The 20,458-nt window shown below is 35.0% G+C and overlaps 1 protein-coding gene across 1 annotated transcript; it reads right to left on the bottom strand.

Annotated features, from left to right (window-relative positions):
• Positions 1–4,085: 4,085 nt before the first annotated feature.
• LOC131077602 (pentatricopeptide repeat-containing protein At2g35030, mitochondrial) lies at positions 4,086–7,399 on the bottom strand. Its single transcript, XM_058015122.2, has one exon. The coding sequence runs from the start codon at positions 7,299–7,301 to the stop codon at positions 4,926–4,928; it is 2,376 nt and encodes a 791-aa protein (XP_057871105.2). The 5' UTR covers positions 7,302–7,399; the 3' UTR covers positions 4,086–4,925.
• Between the last annotated feature and the right edge of the window lie 13,059 nt (positions 7,400–20,458).

Genomic DNA, 20,458 nt, shown 5'->3' with positions numbered 1-20,458 from the left:
TATATCCTTGTTCGCACATAAACCACTCACTGATAATGCAAACATAACCATACCATACCATCCTATAAAAATTACATGAATATATCACCTATATATATAGATCATCAACCTTGATAAACAAGGTCAACTAAACCCTAAAACAATAACCCATATTTACATAAATTACATCACACGATACCACTAGACCAATATTATGATTTACATTACTTAGTATGGACCTAATTCAAATTCCCAAACAATTATAACCACTAGAAATCATGCCAAGATCAAATGCAACATGTTATGCCAACCGGTAGAAACCCTCAGTGTCAATAACACATAATAACCAACCAGACTCAAATAGGATCACCAAATCATCACGCTACCCAATGTAAAGCCACCAAACAATTAGGACACGCTCAAGAACATCATTAGCATGTTACAAACTATTTCTAGAAGTCGGACCAAAACCAATCAACCATTTCATCAAATATCACCAACCAGTACTGCCAACTGGTTCCAAGAACAATCGTCAATCTAAAACACAAACAATAGCTTTCAGAGCACCAAATCATGAACCAATTAAATATGACAAGCATATAATCATCCTAAATACCATCCAAAACCAAATCCAACAATCTGATCATACTGGATCAGAATCTCTGAAAACCTCAGCCAAAACCAAGACAAACCGAAACAGGTCCAACCGGAGCACGGTGTTGACATTAATGACAACACATAATCATTTCCTACATATTGCCAACATAAGATTCCTCACAAAGGAATTAGAATCTGTAATAATGAAATTTATATGCCCTACAACAAGTAGTATACTTTTGTGTCCATTTTAGATCATAGTCTTGTGTATGTTGTTATTTTAATCCCTTTTGTCTAGCATACGTGATCCCTATTTATCTTTGTCCCCTTTCCTATTTTGATCACATGACCTTTTTTAGAGTTTACATATATTCTCTTTTACTTAATTTTTATCCCCACCTTATGTCATAATGCCACATTTAACTTCCTAGGAATTTATTCCATTTTACCCCTTTATCCCCTTGCCAAACCATATAATGTGGTTCCCTAGATCCATCTTGTGTTTAAACCCCATATTTTCCCATCCTAAATTCTTGTATTGATGAGCACAATATTAATGGGGACACCTACTACAATATGACCCCTTTCAAGCTTAAGGTCCCATAAGAAATTTAGCCAAATTTTTATTTGCAAATAATGCCCATAGTTTGCCACCTTATAGGGAGGCCAAAAATTTTCATCCTCCCATCACAATATTTGAATTCAATATAAATTATTGCTAGTTCTTTCCACATACCAAATCCATATCTTTGAAATATCAAAGAAAGCTCTTTAAAATTGATCACTTTTACATCATTTTTATTAAAAGAATGAGTTGTTCATAAGGTTTTAGCTATTTCTACTCATGGATGACACCTAAAATCTACTTCAAAAATTATAGGAGTGAACAAGATTCATTCTTAAAGTAAAAAATAAATAAAATTATTTCATCTTTGGATAATGTTACAACATTATCGTTGAGGCTAGGTAATTGATTTCCAAGGATTTCAGCTAGGTGAAAACTTTCCATTTATGGATTTTATTTAAAATGAACTTATATTTCTAAAAAAAATTGAACACAAATTTGTTTACCTTTCTCCCAAACCATTCCAAGGCATTGCCATCCATTTTTATCGCTATTTTGATCCATCTTCCAATTTTCTATTGTTCATTCATTTACCTTAATGTTTTCTCATTTCCACTTATTTTTTCGGAATACACCATCAATTCATTTGGTGATTTACAATTTTAGACTCTCAAACCATCCTATTTTATATTCCTTAAATCATAATAGAGTTATTCCATCAAATTTGTGTGTTTCTCATTAACCCTTTGTGAGTGCAAGCCTCGTTATGAGACCTATTGGAGTTGTAATCCACTACCATGTCAAATGCTTGTTGGAGTGTCTTAGGATTAAAATTTTGGTTCCTATATTAGTCCTCTTTAAGATCCCAAAACCGTTTTTTAGTGAACTAAAAAATTGCTTTGAAAAATGTTCTCCCAACTCACAAGCTTTGTTGTGTTTCCATTTGTCACTTATCGTTATGTTGCAAGTTTAATGGTTATGCTTTGATTTAGACTTATTTAATTACATAGATCGTATTAGTGATGTGATTTATTAGCTTTTCAATGTGGATCCATGCTTGAAATCCCACAAAGGATTTGCTTAAGGTAAACTCCCCTTTGACATTTGTTTTTATAGGGTTACCATTCATGAAAGCTAAATTGCAAATTAATTTCAAAAGAATCTATAAAGTTTCAAAGCCAAAGTACCATTTAAATTTTCTTATTGAGGCCCCACAAAAGTTGTAGATCACTGTTTGACATAGCTAATTGTTGCCTTGTTGGCTACTAAGAGCAATCAAGGTTGCCCCATAAGCAATCACTTATTTTCTTAGAGCTTATTTCAATTATTTTTTAGGTCAATTGGATACTAGATATCTATATTAGGTTTAGGGATCCATCTACTCTCAGAAGTTAGAAAATTATAAGGAAATATCACTCCATATTTGCATTTTATCTCAATTTTTATCAATAATTAGGACTACTAGGTTTTTTAATGGTTTAGGTCATGTCTTGAAAACTCTTGGGATGCTTCCTTATAATAGTATCGCTAATCCTTAAGATTCAACCTATTTTAAATCCATCTTCTGGGTTAAATCATTTCAATTCTTCAACTTACATGCATTATGTTGTTCGTGTTTATCAAGACATTATTGAAGTTTATTATAAATTGCATGCTTTTTATTAGTTATTGATAGGTGAGAATTTTCAAGAAGTTGGGACACTCTATCAATAGGATCCTTGATATGTTTCAATTTTGTACCTACTCTCTAATTGAGCTCATCTCCTAGGACAATGTTGTTATTGTCACTATGAATACTAGTCAATATTATCAAGTAGGTGACTTTGCATATGGTAGCCTTGTCTTTTTTATCCAAGTACTTCCAAATGTCACAAGTAGTTACAAGAAATGATTTTTAACAACTTTCATTAGGGTCACTTCTCTACACAAGTGCATTTGAAGTCATTTTGTTATTATTTTTTATTTCCAATATTTAGTAAATTTAATTGTTGGTTGATTTTCAAGCCTTACATATATCCATTTTGCATAGTTTTAGTCCATTTGTCAATATTAACTCATGATTGTAAAGCATAGTTAGGCTAGTTGGAGGTAGCCTTAGATAACTTTAATTTACACATTATTTGCACACACAACTACATCTCCAAAAGAAATCTTCAAACAATTCTTTTCTAAAAAGGTTCTTTGTCAAGATTATTTCATAATCATGTGCACTCACTATAATCTTCAAACGTTTCTTTTCTAAAGTTAATGAGATACATAATATTCAAGATGCACTTATAGCTATGATGAAGTAGGATAGGAGTGTGCAATAGATGATGAACATAAATCACGCATAAAAAATTAGAAATGGGGACTCACAAGTCTTTCATTAGAAAAAAAAGTTGTTGGATGCAATTGGCTATACATAAAACGAATCAATTCATGATACAAAGATCAATTGGTGGCACATAGATATAGCCAAATTGTAAGTGAATTATTGTTACACTTTCTAACAAACCAAGAAATTAACTTCCCTAAGAGTTCTATTAGCTATTGTATCAACACTAGATTTTCATATGCATCAATTAAATGTCAAAATAATGTACTTTCTAACAAACCAAGAAATTAACTTCCCTAAGAGTTCTATTAGCTATTGTAGCAACACTAGATTTTCATATGCATCAATTAAATGTCAAAATAATGTCTTTAGATGGGTTGTTAACCAAGAAGATTATATGAAACAACTAGAAGGCTTCATATAAGTGAACGACCAATTGGCATGCAGGTTGAAGAAGACTTTACTGTTGATAATAAAAAGAAATCGTGTATATGTAATTGAATTAAACATGCATAGTTTGTTTGAGATTCATTTTAATAATGATCAGTTTATTGGATGATGTTATAACTCATCCAACTAATATAATTATAGTATGTCTCATATAAGAAAAACAAGAAAGACTACAAACAAGTTTGAATGGTGTTCTATTTATTTTCAATTTATTTTCCAGTGCAAACTTCAATCCTGCTCCATAATTTTACAAAAGGAAGGCCTCTCTCTTGGAGGTGAAACTATTTGAAGAGGAAGCTAATGGTTCTACGGAGGCATTTTCCAAGTTTAGTCACTTGGAAATCCTTCAACATATCCTTCTGCCCTTGATCTTCACAGCAAAGGGTTAGAAATCATTTTTTCCTGGGTGCTACCAGCTGCTGTCATCTTCACATCCCTCCCCAATGTTGGTTTTCTGATTTTGTTGAACTTGTTTTTAGGATTCACTACAACAAAGGGTTGATAGGGAAATCATTTTTTCCTGGGTGCTGCTAGCTGCTGTCATTCTCACATCCCTCTCCGGTTTTGGTTTTCTGATTTTGTTGAACTTGTTTTATGATTCATCACTCCACCCAACCACTTTGTATAACTCTTTTGGCTCATTTTGGATGTTAAAATGGAAAACAGGATGGGCACTATAAACATCACTAAACAATAAGATCATGTCATGAAATTGTGATGAATTAGTAGTGTGACCCCAAAGGTTGTTGACAAAATTCTCAAACAGTTTTTTTCCAAAAGTACTATTGGTTAAATCATTAAACGTGTCTTGGAGTACTTAGAGATGCCAGATTAGTAGTGATAGCAATGGTGATAAAATTTGTTTACCACTCTGTGCATTCACAGGTTTTAACTTGTTCATAATGCTGACGCAAGGGTCACTTGTAACGTTATCATAAGCTTCTCAGTGTTTCCCTATCCTGAGAGAATTTCAATTTATGATTCTGCACAACTGCCATACTGGGTATTAATCCTGTACTACATTTGTTGATCTGATGTATTTCCTGTAAGGAAAGCATGGACATGTTTATTGACCTCAATCCAGCTGCATCCAGGGCTTTTTTTTATGCCTCTGTGTTTCATCATGTTTCTTATAATTTCAATGTCATTCCACATCCCAGCTGCTGCATAGACGTTTGAGAGTAGCACGTAAGGTGCATCGTTTCTTGGATCCAACAGAAAAAGGTGTTGTGCAGCATGTTCAGCTAGTTCTATATTATTATGCACTCTGCAGGCACCAAGCAGACAACTCCAAACACTGGCATCAGGTTTTATTGGCATTTTATTGATGAAGTCTTGTGCTTTCTCCAAATTTCCAGCTCGACCAAAAAGATCTACCATACAGTTATAATGGTCCATAGTAGGTCGGATATCATAATGTTTACTCATATGGCTGAAATATTGATAACCTTCTTCTACTAAACCTGCATGGCTGCATGCAGACAAAACAGAAACAAAGGTGATATGATCCGGATTGATGCCTGATTGTTTCATTTCTTCAAAGAGTTTGAGGGATTCCCTGGTGCGGCCATGCATCGCATAGCCTCCAATCATGGCTGTCCATGAGATAACATTCCGTTGATGCATCTTATCAAATAACTCCCATGCCTTTTGTATGCTCCCGCATTTTGCATACATGTCTATCAAGGCATTCACCACAGTAACGTCACACTGAAATCCATTTCTAACTATTTTTTCATGAATCTCCATACCCTGTCTCAGAGCTGCAAAGTTAGCACATACTGAGAGAATGCAGCTGAAGGTCATTGAGTCAGGGTTTAGTTCTGCTGATTGCATATCTTGGAAAAGATTCAAGGCCTCTTCACCATGCCCATTCTGTGCAAATCCAGCAATCATGGCATTCCATGAAACCACATTCCACTGGGGCATCTCCTTGAAGAGATTGAGGGCCTCATTGACAAGCCCAGTCTGTGCAAATCCTGTAATCATGGTATTCCAGGAGAGCATGGTTTGTTGAGGCATTTTCTTAAAGAGCTCCATGGCTTCATCAACCAAACCATTCTGCACATAACCTGAAATCATTGCATTCCATGAGACCGCAGTTCGTTCAGGCATTTCCTTGAATAGTTTCCATGCCTCATTAACAAGCCCATTCTTTGCTAATCCAGCAATCATTGCATTCCATGACACCACGTTTCGCTGAGGCATTTCCTCAAAGAGTTTAAGCGCCATATCTATAAACCCATTCTGGGCATATCCTGCAATCATTGCTGTCCAAGAAACAACATCTCGGTTACGCATTTTATCAAACAGCTTACGAGCTTTCTGAATGCTTAAACATTTTGCATACATAACGATCAACGCATTAGCCACGACAGGATCAAAATGAAGCTCGCTCGTTATTATCTTTTCATGGAATTCCATACCCATTCCCAGATCACCCGAGTTAGCACAGGCTGGGATAACAGTGGCAAAGGTTTTGGAATCCGGCCTGATTCCTGCTGAAAGCATTTCTCGATACAGCTTAAGGGCTTCCTCATTGTACCCATTTCGTATAAACCCTGCAATCATAGCTGTCCACGAGACCACATTTTTATCAGGCATCTCTTCAAAAAGCTCCAGAGCTTTGCCAACGAATCCATTCTCAGCGAGCCCTGAAATTATAGCATTCCATGAAACAACGTTTCGCCTAGGCATTTGTAAGAACAACTCCAGGGCTTTCTCCGCGTACCCATTCTGCGCATATCCAGCAACCATAGCTGTCCAGGAGACGACATCTGGTTGAAAAATTTTGTCAAACACTTGTCGCGCATCCTCAATTCTGCCGAATTTTGCATACATGTCCACAAGAGCATTTGCAACAGAGACATGAAACTGAAATCCACTTCTTACTGTGTGTTCATGGATTCCGACACCCCATTCCAGACACAATAAATTCGCACATGCTGAAATAACAGTAGAAAAGGTGAAGTGATTGGGTTGGAAATCCGTCAGTTGCATTTGGTGAAACAGTATCAATGCCTCTTCAGAAAAACCCTGCTTTACATGAGCTGCAATAATGACAGTCCACGAGCAGACATCTCTTTCTGACATTTTCTCAAACACTTTGCGTGAATCAACCAAATTCCCACATTTGGCATACATGTTAATAAGCATGTTCCCCAGAACCTTGTCTGTTGCAAATACTCTTTCATTTATGTGGGCATGATTAAGTTTTCCCTCTGCTAAGCATTTTTCCTGAATGTTGCCTCTCAATAAATGAATATAAGAAGAAGAGATTGTATTACAGACTACTGTGGCATTATCATAACATAAGAAGCTGATTTCTTGAGAAGTGAAAAGCTTGCGCTGCATATGAAAAATGAACCCAACTAAACGTATAAGTTGTAGCATTTTTGGTAGTACAGAAATGGAGCAAAATCGGCATAGAAAGCATTATGTGCTTGTCAAACGAAAATTACATCGTTTTTTTTGGATTTCAATTTCAGAACCATACCCAAGTGAGAGGGGTCAGCTAATTAATGGCAGTTATATGGAATTGTGTAAGGTTTTTAACTTTTATTAACAGTGTGTGGAATATTAGCTTTCTATTATCTATTGTGTTGATAATTTGCAATTTTTGGATTAGATTGTTTCTATAATTATTTGTGTTGATAATTTGTGAGTTTTAGATTAGATTGTGTTCAAATTTTTAATCAACCAATGTCTAAGAGAAGGAGAAATTCTAATAGAATGCAAAAATATCATTTTTGTTGTTAGGATGTCATTTTCCTATGTTAAATATAGTTTGTATGCAATCATAATGATCTCAATAGCTTTTAGTATCATTAAACTTGGTTATTTCAAAACTACATTTAACATAAATGATCTAATAGTTGAACCAAAAAATATTATTTATGATTACAAAAACATTATATTCTTATTCAAAATATAATTTATGTCCAACTTTAAATGTCTGTAAAACTTTTTTGTTAATCTTTTATGATTTTGATATTAGAAGTTACCTAAACTAGGGTGCTTACCCTTTACATAGCCCAAGGGCTATCAGTACACATTTGTAGCAAAAAGATCAAAACCGAATTAAAGTCCAGATAACAAAGTAGTAAATAGTAACAACAAGACATACACCTCATAGGTTGAAAGTAGCCAAAAAACCATTAAAACATAAAGCTAGCAAGAACCTAGACCTAAGGACCTAGCTTGTGGAACCCCACTTGCCTAAGGACATTATCCCAATCATCTGTAAGGAACCTGAAGAGTTCCCTACATGCCTGCTTGTCAGCATCCTCGTCCTTCAGGGCTTTGTCATGTAGCAAACAGAGGGTCATTGTCGAGTTGTGCATCACCCTAATGCAGAACTTGTTAATGCTTGCTACCTGCATATCTTGGGTGTCCCAGTTGTTCTTCATCTCTTTAGTCTCCATCCTCAGCTCACGAACCTCACATTTCAAAGCTTACAATTCACCATCCCTCAACTAGACATTCAATTAAACATTCTCATCCACCCTCATAGTTTTTTGTACATCAACAACAGTTTGGCAACTCCAACGACAAGATATTTATTGTATTCACCTTTTACATTTGTCATAGGACAAACATACCATATGAAGTACTTCAATACATGTACATTAACATCCTTGTACACATAAGTACGATATTTGTCGATAAAAGAGCAATACTTGTTCACATGAGCACTTTATCTTATAAATGACACTTCACTGGATGCTTATGATATTTTATACTAGCACTTGCAGTCATGGGAGGTGCAAGGGATACATCGATAGGTGATTGATGGAAAAACATAAATAAATTTTAACATTACTTAAGGAAGTGTATAAAGGTATAAATCTATAAACATGTATAATTGTATAATATAATTTTGTACATAATTTTATTAATTTGAACCATTAACATCAAATTTGGATGAGTGAAGGTTATATACGTCTATGTTCTTGTTTTTTTGGTAGCCCCTCTTTTAACATACTGGCATTAAAATGCATCGTAACAAATTAGCAATCCATTATATGTAAATATTCTTGTAGAATAATTAGAAGTCTATAACTGTATGAATTTACAACTAATTGTACATGCTTGAACTTGCTATTGTAAATATTTTTTCTATTAAAGAAGAAAACAATTAGAAGTCTAAATTTTTTATGCCAACTAATTGCACATACCTAAACTTTCTATTGTGAGAGTAAATGTATGTGAGCTTGATATTTCTTTCTACTAATGTTGTTAGATTCTTTTTAACTTTGGAGTGGTACTCCAAACAAAATGCGGGCTCTATCAAAGGAGAGAATTGAAGTCTATAACTTTATGAGAGTGTAAAAGTAATTACATACATACTTGAACTTGCTATTGTGAGAGCAATTGTAAGCGATCTTCTTCTTTCTTTGTAATTATATTGTATGGATTCTTTTTCATTTTTGAAAACGCTAAAAAAAGTATTTTGTCTCTATGTGAAGGCCTTTTATGGTTTTGACCAAGATCAAGGGATGGAGTTTGGATAGGATAAAGATGGGATATAGATAGGACAAAAAATATCAAAGGTTGTAAAGGATGATGGAAGTGATGGATAGGATAAGGGATATGGAATGAAGGGTGTGGATAAGGAGAAGCAGATAAGATGCATGATGCTTATGGAGACCCTTAGCCTTGTCAAGATTAAATGTGCTAAAAAGGGATAATGGATGTAGATAGTATGGTGGATAGGGGATGATGTGGGAAAATGAAAGATGTGGTAGGTAGGATAATGTGGATTAAACATACCCCAATTGTAGATTGTAAAAGTATAATGGACTACATATGACACATGTTTGTCAGGTTTTCATCGTTATACTTTCCCAAGGCATTGCAAGAGGTGGTTTTCACTAGTGGATGGATTATTTCTCTTTACTATTTTCTTTTTTTATTCATTTTTCTCTTATGATGATGTGTTGGTGCCCCAAAATAGGGTTTACACTGCAAGAGGTAGAAACCAAGTTGATTCTTTGGATTATCTATGGAGAAGCCAAACCCAACTATTAAAATCTCCAAGAAATTGGACCAACATATGACAAGGATTCTGCTAATCCTTCTACACTTTGGGCTCTGCAAAACCTAGGAGGGTGATCCCTTGGTGAACTTATAATTTTTGCGCCATACTTATAGTTTTCACTAAAATTAAGCAGAACATCTCATATACAGGCTCAACAATAGGGAGAATGCTCAAGGATGGCAAATCCTTCAGTGATCCTCAACCTAAATGGAGCTTGAGATGGTCAAAACATACAATGGCATACATAAAATGAAAAGTATTCTGATAATCAACTATTGTGTAACAAACACAGATGAACAGAGCATAAAACTAATTGCAAAGACTTATAACAAACTATGACCGGTGCCTTATTCCATTGGGTGCTTTAATTCAAAAGATATAAATGAATTATAACATAATTAATCTAATAGAATTCAAATCTTAAGATAATATTGCTTTACAATCTTTCTTATCTGCAATCCCAACCTAGACTACTTATCAAATCCTTGAACAAGCCCTATCACTTTGCAATTTTGTTTTAACATTTAATTGATCCCTTTGATCAAAGCATAAACAAAAACTACATACACCATAACAATGCACTAAATGAAAGAAATCCTTGATTACATTTCATTCAAAAGATGATAGAATTGCGCAATGGAGAGAAATAGATCAAAATTGTATTTCCTTTTGAATAAATTTTCTATTTCTCCCATAAAGCAATTTACATATAACTCCTTCAAGAACCTGCAAGAAACTAGACACAAGACTATTATCTATTGCTCTGCAAAATCCTTACAATTGCTCATTTCCACCTAAAACTTGCTATAGGAACCTATGACTCTAAATTTTAGAGAATACTAAGTACAAAGATCAAATTCAAAACCCTGTCTCTTGGCCTTGAATTCCCTTTTATAGAAATAAGGGAGCAAAACAAGCTATGGGCTAGAGGAGACACCTGCCATTCAAAAGTGACTGGTTACCCATAATTCGGTTACAAAAGATTCTATTTAAAGAATGTCACAACCAAGACTAAATATCTACAACTGATTTATCATAACACTTTATGCACCTTTTCTTCCCTTTTTCTATTGTCGATGAAGATCTTAAACGGGCCCACCTTTTTGCTGCTCAAGTCCAAAAACTGAATGTTGTAAAGAATCAAAACCATTTGCCAGACTTTCACATCACATAGCTAGCTAACTATTTAACCTCCTCATTCGTCCTTTAAATAACTATTACTCCATTCAGCATATTCCTCATTTGACGGCCATTTGAAACTCATTACCTCGTCAGTTTTTTCCCTGTATGGAGTAAACTTAACTGCCACTTGATTTGCCTCCCTTTCAAAAGATTCAAAAAAATTGCTTGTGCATATTATCTTGTCCATGCTATCTTATAGCATGGCAGTATCCAACTCATCACAAATCAAGTCCACCTGAGTGTTGATGACTCTTTCTGCCTCTTCTTTCCAGAGTTGTAAAGGCTTGATTGCCCCGTTTTTATCCTCAATACTTGGCAAAAGCATTTCATTCAATTCACTAAAAGTTGTCATCAAATATCTTATTTTTCTTTCTATATTGTTTGGGAGCACTTGGGCTTCTTGCATTGATTTTACCAACAAATAGGTTGGTTGAAGTGTACGCGGCCTCTCAGCATGGTACTTGGAAGCCATTGACATTATTCCGAGCTTGATCACCCTTTGTAACCACTTTGTAATCAAAGGGATTGCCACCTCTTTATCTTTGTCAAAAATTTGAATAGCATTAAATAATAAATAATATAAAGAATGAATGTTATTTAATCTACTGTCTACTTTCTCATTCAAATGAGTCAACATAGAGCTAACTATCTCTCTTTTCTTACTGGCAGACTGATTTTCTGACGCTTTTAGCTTATGTTCTAACCCATTGATTCTCTCCAAAATTTGAACTCTTGTTGGGTCAGTATATCTAGTGGGCTCAGGTTCTTCATCAACATATGGCACTAGTGGTGTGATTGGAGTATCAGTCTCATTGTCAAATTGGAATGATGCATCTATATGTGAGACTAGTGGAGACCTGGATGTTGATGGGACTGATGCGACTGCAAGAACTGAAGAGGGTGCTCCTACCTATTTCTGCTCAAGGAGTTGAACTTTAGTCTACAGCTCCACACATCTCTGTTGAACTACATTGTAATCATTAAAGAGCTTCTCAAATTTCTTCATTAGTTCGTTCTTTTCTTTAGCCTCCCTTTTTGAAGTTTCATGGGCCAATTTGGCTGCATCAACAACTAATTTTGAGGCCTCGACATTTGATGTATCAGAGGCTCTCTTTACAATGAGGCTTCCTTTCAAGTTTGGAGTTATATCATTTATATCAGGCCTCCTAGGCCCCTATTCTAGTGACCATATCACTAAAGGTTGCATAATCATCTACAAATTTTGATCCTTTTAATGCCAACCTTACTTCTTCTTCTGAACTAAATTGTTGGTCTTTTGATTTTCTAATTGCATCAAAAGCCACTGCATCAGCTATGTCTCACTCTGGCAGAATTAAAATACCAGCTTGATTTACAATCATCCTACCTTCATCTATAGTGATTCCTTTAAATTCCTCCATCATTTCACTCTTGACTTCTTCCTGATTTTCCTGGTCAGACTTGTCTAGCCTTTGGGCAATTCTCTTAGCACTTCTCTTATATTCATCTATCTTCATCTTCCACACCAATTGAAGTAACGTTGAGCTTTTTACAAAAGCTTCATCCTCAAGAAATTTACCACATGCCTCCTTCTTAGTATCTCTAAAAGCTTTTCCCTAAATATCCAGAGGAGTGAGGTCTAATTCCAGAGTGGGTGGCATATGAGGCATACCCATCTGCTTTTTTGTATTTTTAATTTCAATTGTATCATCCTCATGTTGTTCCTCCATATGTTTCTCTTCTCCTTGTTCTTCAACTTGTCTTGGAGGTGAAAGAGGCACACATGGTGGTGAGGGAGTCCTATTTGAATCTTCAAGATCAATGATCTTGATCCCTTTTAAAGGTCTAACCTACACCTTTGGGGCTGGCTCTACCTTCGTTATTTTCTTTCCTTTCCTTCTCACCAACTTCCCACTGTCACTACTGATGCCACTCTCTTCTTCACTAATCACCTCATCTCTTACTCTTTTTATCACAACACCACCCTTTGGAGGGGGCACATAGCTAGGTCTACTTTCTTTTATCCCATTCATCTCATGAGGTGGAGGAGGAGGTGAACCTGGTTGTTTCATCCTCATCTGGTGAATTAGGGTTGCTTCTTCAGGTGTGATGGGTGTAGGTTGTTGCATTCTTCTTCTTTCAACCTGATGGTCGTGGGTTTCCTCAAGTTTGGATTTCTTCTCCTTTAACACAAGAATTAACTCATCAAAATTGATCATAACAAAATCAACTTTGGCATAGAATGGAGTGAATTTTCTTAATGGATCATTACTCGGATCCATTTTCTGTACAATAATCCATAGCTTTCTAAAAGCTATCCATTTTTCCTTCCTCCAATCTTTGGTCATGAAATCAAATTCATTTCTAATTATATCTTTAGGAAAATTGTGCTCATGAGGCAATTAACCTCCTTTTATTCTTTGCTTGAAAATATTGTAGAATCCCTCTGGGCCACTGTGCCTAATTGTGTTGACCCCCAAGTGATATGGTGCAAAGAGTTTGTCAAAATGCACATATCCCTCTTTTATAATGGCAAAGTATAGAATGACAATGTAATCAGGGAAAATAATTCCCTTGCCCCTACCCTCTAATTCCTCATCATGAATACAACCTATTTGCTAGATTACTTCAGCAAAACCTAATCTCAAAGGGAACATTAAAAGGTAGTACATGCGGCTGACCAGGGAAACCATAAACTCTGATAACTATATTGACAGGATAGGGGATAATGTCCCCCCAATTATGCTCAATTTTCATGAGTGACAACCTTTCCTTTGGTCTTACAAAATCATGCAGTTGCATGGGAAGCTTTGGTGGATTCACTGTCAATATTTTCCTCAATCTAGAAGTAAAACCATTGTCAAATCTCACAAAACTAGCTTGTTGCTTGTCCCATGACATATCCATATTCCATAGCTGCACTGGTATCTCAATATTATCAACTGTTCGTCTAAGATTCATGGTACCTTCAAAATAATTTGCATTTCTATATAAGAACATGTGCATTAACAATGAATACCAATAAAAATGAGTGCTAAATACATCATTCTTAATATCTAGCAATCCCTCATGATTATTGTCTTCAAGATATGGTGCAAAGTCAAAAACCACTATGAAATCAGAATGTTGAATCTGAATAGCCATATACATGAAATTCGGTGGCATGACTATAATAGGGTTGAAACCTAAAACTTGGCACAGAGAAAAGAAAGTGGCTTGCTAACATTTGGCAAAATCACCAATAGGAGAAGGCTCCACTGAACTTGGGCCAATGTGGTATGTTGTGTCTCTTGCTTTCGCCAAATGGGCTGGGAAGAGGTTGGCTCTGATGAAACCTTTCATTCTATAGTATTTAGCCTTCAATTCATTAAAATCCACCTAAACCAAGATGGAAAAAGGTTCATACAAATCAAAAAAATTCTAGAACTCCTCCCTTCGGATTGTCAACAAAACTTCTCCATCATTCCCCTTTATTACTCTTGAAACAGGGTCATATCTGTCCATAATTGCCTTGAGAAGGTCGACATCCATGAATACATTGGGCATCACTAACTTGCCCAAGTCATATTGCCATGCACTTGAGAATGGGGATTGCAAAATCCTCTGCCCATACCATAATTTAAACATCTCCACCCTAGTCATGGGTACCCTAGCATCTGAAATAGTATATGCTTTATCAACTAACCCTTCTCCTAAGGTTTTTCCTTGTATAAGCCTTTGCCCCTGATGTTTATCATTTGTTGAGGGTTTCAATTGGTCAAGAAAGTCATCAAATATATTTCTCTTTAGATACTTTGTCTGCCCTGAGTGGTTTTGTGAGGGAGCCATCCTACTTGATTAGGGCCTTTTTAACAATTATCGACATAGGGAGGAGGGAAACTAGGGCTTGACACGAGACTTAATAATCTCAACACAAAAAAATGAAAAATCTCACTTTCACCTCAATCTCATGCAATTCATAGCTTTCAATAGTTTTGAAAAAATGGAAGGGGAATTTAATAACTTACTACTTTATATGCATCGAATGAACCTCAATTCTGCACTGCAAGAACTCGTTCAGATCTTCTTTGGCTTTGGAATCACCTTGTGATCACTAGATAACTACTTTGTGAATCGAGAATGATTTTGAAAAGATTTTTATTATCATTCTGGAACCAAGAGCCACCGTCTTTTCTGCCATTACTGCTCACGCGAGTGATAAACGACTTGAATTCATATTTGAACCAGGTTTGAAATTGGCACGTTGATTCTCTCCATGATGGCATATCACACGATTCATACTAGTCAATCTCACATCAACCATCTCTTGTGGCACCTCCAACTCATCATCATCTTCATTGTCATTAGTGGACCCCACCACTCAGCTTATCTCGACCCACCCTAAACACGTGGCATCATATCATAATGTTGTGATCATTATCCCCTAAGCATGTTCGACCGTGAGGAACCGAGAGCTATCAGATCTATTCAATCTTTATCCTGTTGGCCATGGTGTCCGCCTTCTTTGGCCATTTAAAAATCGAGCAGCTTTTGATCAAGATTTAAAATATCTTTGTCCATTAACACATGTGCAGATAATAGGAAACTTTAGTAGCCTGATTGTTATCAAAGGTATCGACAACAATACTTAAGGTTAGACATAGGAAAATTTTATGCAGCTGATGAAATATTTAAAGGGAACCTGCCTAGGAGAAATAAAATAAAATGCAGACTTAGGAAAAAACAAGAACCACCGACCAAATAACACCTAGGAAATAAAAAGGCCCCACCAACGTTACTAGAACCCTCAGACTTAAGTGAAAAAGGTAATGCAAAATTTTAACTAGTTTAGGGGTTTTAACCAAGACTTAAACAAAAATACATAAAACCCTAAACCCTAAGCTTGAAGCATAAGACAAAGAGCAAGATAAAATCAAAATGACCAATATTTTGCCTAAGGCATGAAAAATTTGTAGCTAGGTCATTTTTGAGACTATCATGATGGATGCATGATAGGAGATGGAAGAAGGACTCAAGCATCTCATTGTTTAGATAGTAACCTTGAGATATGTGTTGCAATGGACCATGGCTATGAAGCTATGCTCAAAGATTTCGGTAGGGTAATGGTAAAGGAGAATGCAATGGATGAGGAGATGTGATGGGGTAAAAATTTATGCAAAGGATTGGATGGGAGGGATTGAAGTATAGAAAATAGGTGTTGAATAATGGATGGAGTGCTGGAAGAATTGTGTATTAGGGGATGGAAATTTTGGCAAGATCAACATTGGTACACACCTTGAGGGGTGGTGGAATGGTGGCAAAAAAGTGGAGTTTGAGATTTGATTGAGGAGTGGTTGTGGATTGTGGGACATAAGTACCCAAAATAAAATGAAGGATATGATGGAGGAATAGATTTGGTAGGTGGGAGATGTTTAGATAGAGGAATGAAGGAAGTCTTTGTAATAACAAGTTTGGATGCCCATTTTAATTTTTCTTTGGGATCGAGTACTTCTATGAGCAACTTAGGAATCCATAAGGATTTTTTTTTATTTTTTTTTGCTTGGTGGGCCTTTGTGGCCTTTTGAATTTTTATTTTTTCTTTTGGATCAAATTTTGTTTTTTTACATGTCTTTTAGATGAGACATGTCAATCCTTGAATGTATGTGGATTTTTTGGACTTATGGATTTTATACTTGGCATCTGAATTGCTTCCAAAGGGAATGGGATTCATGGGTGGATAGGAATTATATGGTGGTCTTTTGGATGATTTGATGTAGGTAGAATGTTGGAAGGTTCTCAAGGATGCGTGTCTTTGCCAATCTTGATTTATTGTAGGGTAAGTAGATTGTGAGCTAGGGATGGTATGTATAGGGGATGGAGAGACATAAGGACCTAAGAATATGGAAGGAATGAATGATTTGGTTTTTCAATATATGGATCCAAAATTGACCAAAGGGATGAAGGCATATGTTTTTTTAAGGTTTGGAAGAAATGATATGGGATTAAGAAAGGATGCCAAACATCTTGTGAGTGAGCTATGTAGCCAAGGCCATGACAATTAGGATTTTCTTTGATATGAAGGAGTTCTAATATAACTTGTTCATGGAGGTGTAACACTTTGACTTGATAATGCATTCTTTGAAAAATAGTTTTACCAACTGGATACTTATTTATTTTGAAACAAGATGTGATCCCAATTTGAGGAGGGTATGGTAAGGAAGGAATGGCAAGATCATGAAGTAGACTGCATCAGATAAAAGTGGAAGAACCCATTTGATATGTAAGGGGTTCATGAACAACTTGGGTAGTGGTCATGGGTTCATGGGAAGAATTATGATTATGAGGGGGATTAGGAGGGACAATGGGATAATCAAGGGAGATAGGATGAAATGGGTCATGAGGAAAATTAAGTGGGAGAATAAGATCATCTAGAGAGATGAGATCTTGAGGTGGACATGGAGGCGAAGAAATACTTTTATATTGACATGGGAGAGGATTATTGGATTCCATTTTAAGGGTTATTTTCTCTTGAATGGGATCATTGGATAGGGTGGAAGGGATACGATGATCTTACTCAGGGAGTGGATTATGAATAATATTTGGAAGGATGCTTTTCTTTTGAGATGGAAGTGGATTATTTTTTAAGCCCATTGGAATAAACTTGCTATTGTAAGAACAACTATAGGTGAGCTTGTTCTTTCTTTCTACTAATATTGTATGGATTTTTTTTCATTTTGGAATAGTACTCCCAAGAGAATGCAACCTCTATCAAAGAAGAGAATAATTAGAAGTCTATAAATTTATGAGAGTGTATAAGTAATTGCACATACCTAAACTTTCTTTGTAAGTATTTTTTCTCTATTAAAGAAGAGAGTCATTAGAAGCCTATAACTTTATGAGAGTGTATAAATAATTATACATACCTAAACTTGTTATTGTGAAATAAATTGTAGGCGATCTTCTTCTTTCTTTCTAATAATTTTTTATGGATTATTTTTTATTTTTGAATAGCACTCAAAAGAGAATGTAGACTCTATGTGAAGGCCTTTTATAGATTTGACTCTAGAGATTATTGTAAATGTAAGGCCTTATCTTTTAGTTTTACCAATATTAATTGTGGCTTTATTTAGTGCTAGTCCTTGTGATTTGTGTATAGTGATAGCCCATGCCATGGAGGTATTTGTGTACGATTTCCTTGGGATATCAGTTTTATTGGCATAGTTTTTGGGTTTCTTTCATCACATTGTGGACCATTATAGTTTTGAAATGTGATTGTAACATATGTTGGCAACTCTAGTAGTTTTCATCCCAAGCAATATACAATATCTTTGAACTCTCCAAGAGATCCATTTACAAGGCCAACTTGGATACATAGGTTTGTTGTAAGAATTACACATTGAGATCTACTCAGTAACACTTCTTTGGAAAGTTGGTCTTCATTATCAATAGCAGCTAGTTTGTGTTGTGTATTTACAACAATACTTAGTGAAAGAGGTACATTTAGTTGTTTCAACATTTTCTTATAATGTAATGTTACTAGCTAATTTTTAGCAAATAAATGTATTGATTGGTCAAAATATTCTTGTTCAGTCGTCATTAGTTGCTTGTTTATGCGAGACTAATAATTCCCAATAATTCTCTAGTGGTTTTGCATTGCGCATGATTTGTAGTGTATGATGGAATTGTATTTGGAGTGGATCATCACCCTGTTATCTAAATATTTTTTTTAAATGTTACAACTATATTAAATATTTTCCATAGATTTTTTTTGTTATGTGTTATGCATAGATAGTTCTATCCATAATAGGTGGTAGTTGGGTGAATTCTCCTACAAGAATTATAGAAATACCACCAAAGAAAAAATTTTGTGTTTGGGGTATTGCCTCACATAGCCTATTATTAATTCTCAATAGTACTTTTGGCCCAATGAAGCTCATCTCATCGATGAGAATGTATTGTATATTTTTCATTTCTTCTTGGAATGTTGTCAATTGGCCTTACAATGGTTTCGTATCTCTAATTTGGATCTTGGGGGTTGTATGTATAGTCAAGGCTTGTATATTAAATGCTACAATTCATGTTGGAGCATTAACAAGGAGTAGGTTTTCTCTTCTTGGTACGTGATTTTGAAGTGAATTTAGTATGTAGCTAATTAGATAGGATTGTCCAATTTCTACGGTTCCTTGTATGACCATATATAATGGTTGTTTTTAATATTTTTCTATTGAGTGATTTGTAATGATAGTAAATGTTAGTTATTGTTTTGGTGAAAATGTGAAGTTTCGGTTGCTAAAATTTAAGGGGGAATGAATATCTTGTTGGGAAATCTTGTTTGTGTTTACAAATTGATTTGCAACTTCATGCAAATAAATAGGAATATTATGGGTTTCCCATTTGTTATTGTTGTCAAATCACGTTGGCCCAACATATCAAGTTCTTTAAAATTGAGACTATTAGCAAGGCCCTTTTGAGACAATAACTCCCATTCATTCATTTATATAGTACCTTGTTTATCCATCTCTTCGTCAAAATAGTTTTCCTCTTCAAGGACATATTCAGTTTGATCCATACGATCAAGATGCCATACATTATATTTTTATGTATTCCCGTGTTTTCAATTATTAATGATTTCTTCTTTGTTTAGGCCTATATCTTTGTCTATCTGTCAAAAATGTTTATATAGAAGTAACTCATTCCAACATAATGTCTCAAAACATTCATAGTCTTCTTTTGGAATGGTAGAAAGCCTTAGAAAGACTTGGATTATTTCTTTTTCTTTTCTATATCGCAATTTGCATCCTTTATGACAATCAACATATGTGAAAGATCTCATTGCTTTAATTAGTGTTACCATTCCTAGGAAATATGAGTGATGCATGTAGGATTATATGTAGTTATATTGTATCTCACTACCATTGATTGTTTTCTTAAGGTGGTAAAACACTTTTTTACCTACATTCAATGATTTAAATTGACAATTTCAAATCGCAAGAGGTAATTTTTGTAGCGTATAACATGTTTCTTGTGCTCTGATATTTGTTTGCAACAATCTCAACCATGAAATTTTGGTATACTTTTAAATAACATTCTTCTAATCTTTCATTTGAACAAATTATTACCAACATATCAACACAACTCTATGTTTTTCTTTTAGTTTTAGATGTGCATACTTGGCAATGTATTTGGGAACAAGAAGTTGTGAGGTTACAAGTTGGAAATCTATATTAGCTCTCCATATTGAGAGCATCTCTGGGTTATGGATGTTTAATCTATGATTATTTCTTGACGGTTTATAAAATTTGTGTCCTAATTTATTGCATAAAAATGTTAATTCCTTGTATTTTTTTCCATGGAGCTTTATATCTATATT

This window comes from Cryptomeria japonica, chromosome 6 (genome assembly GCF_030272615.1).
Source record: "Cryptomeria japonica chromosome 6, Sugi_1.0, whole genome shotgun sequence".
NCBI classification, from domain to species: Eukaryota; Viridiplantae; Streptophyta; class Pinopsida; order Cupressales; family Cupressaceae; genus Cryptomeria; species Cryptomeria japonica.
This window is presented reverse-complemented; position numbering and strand designations above follow the sequence as displayed.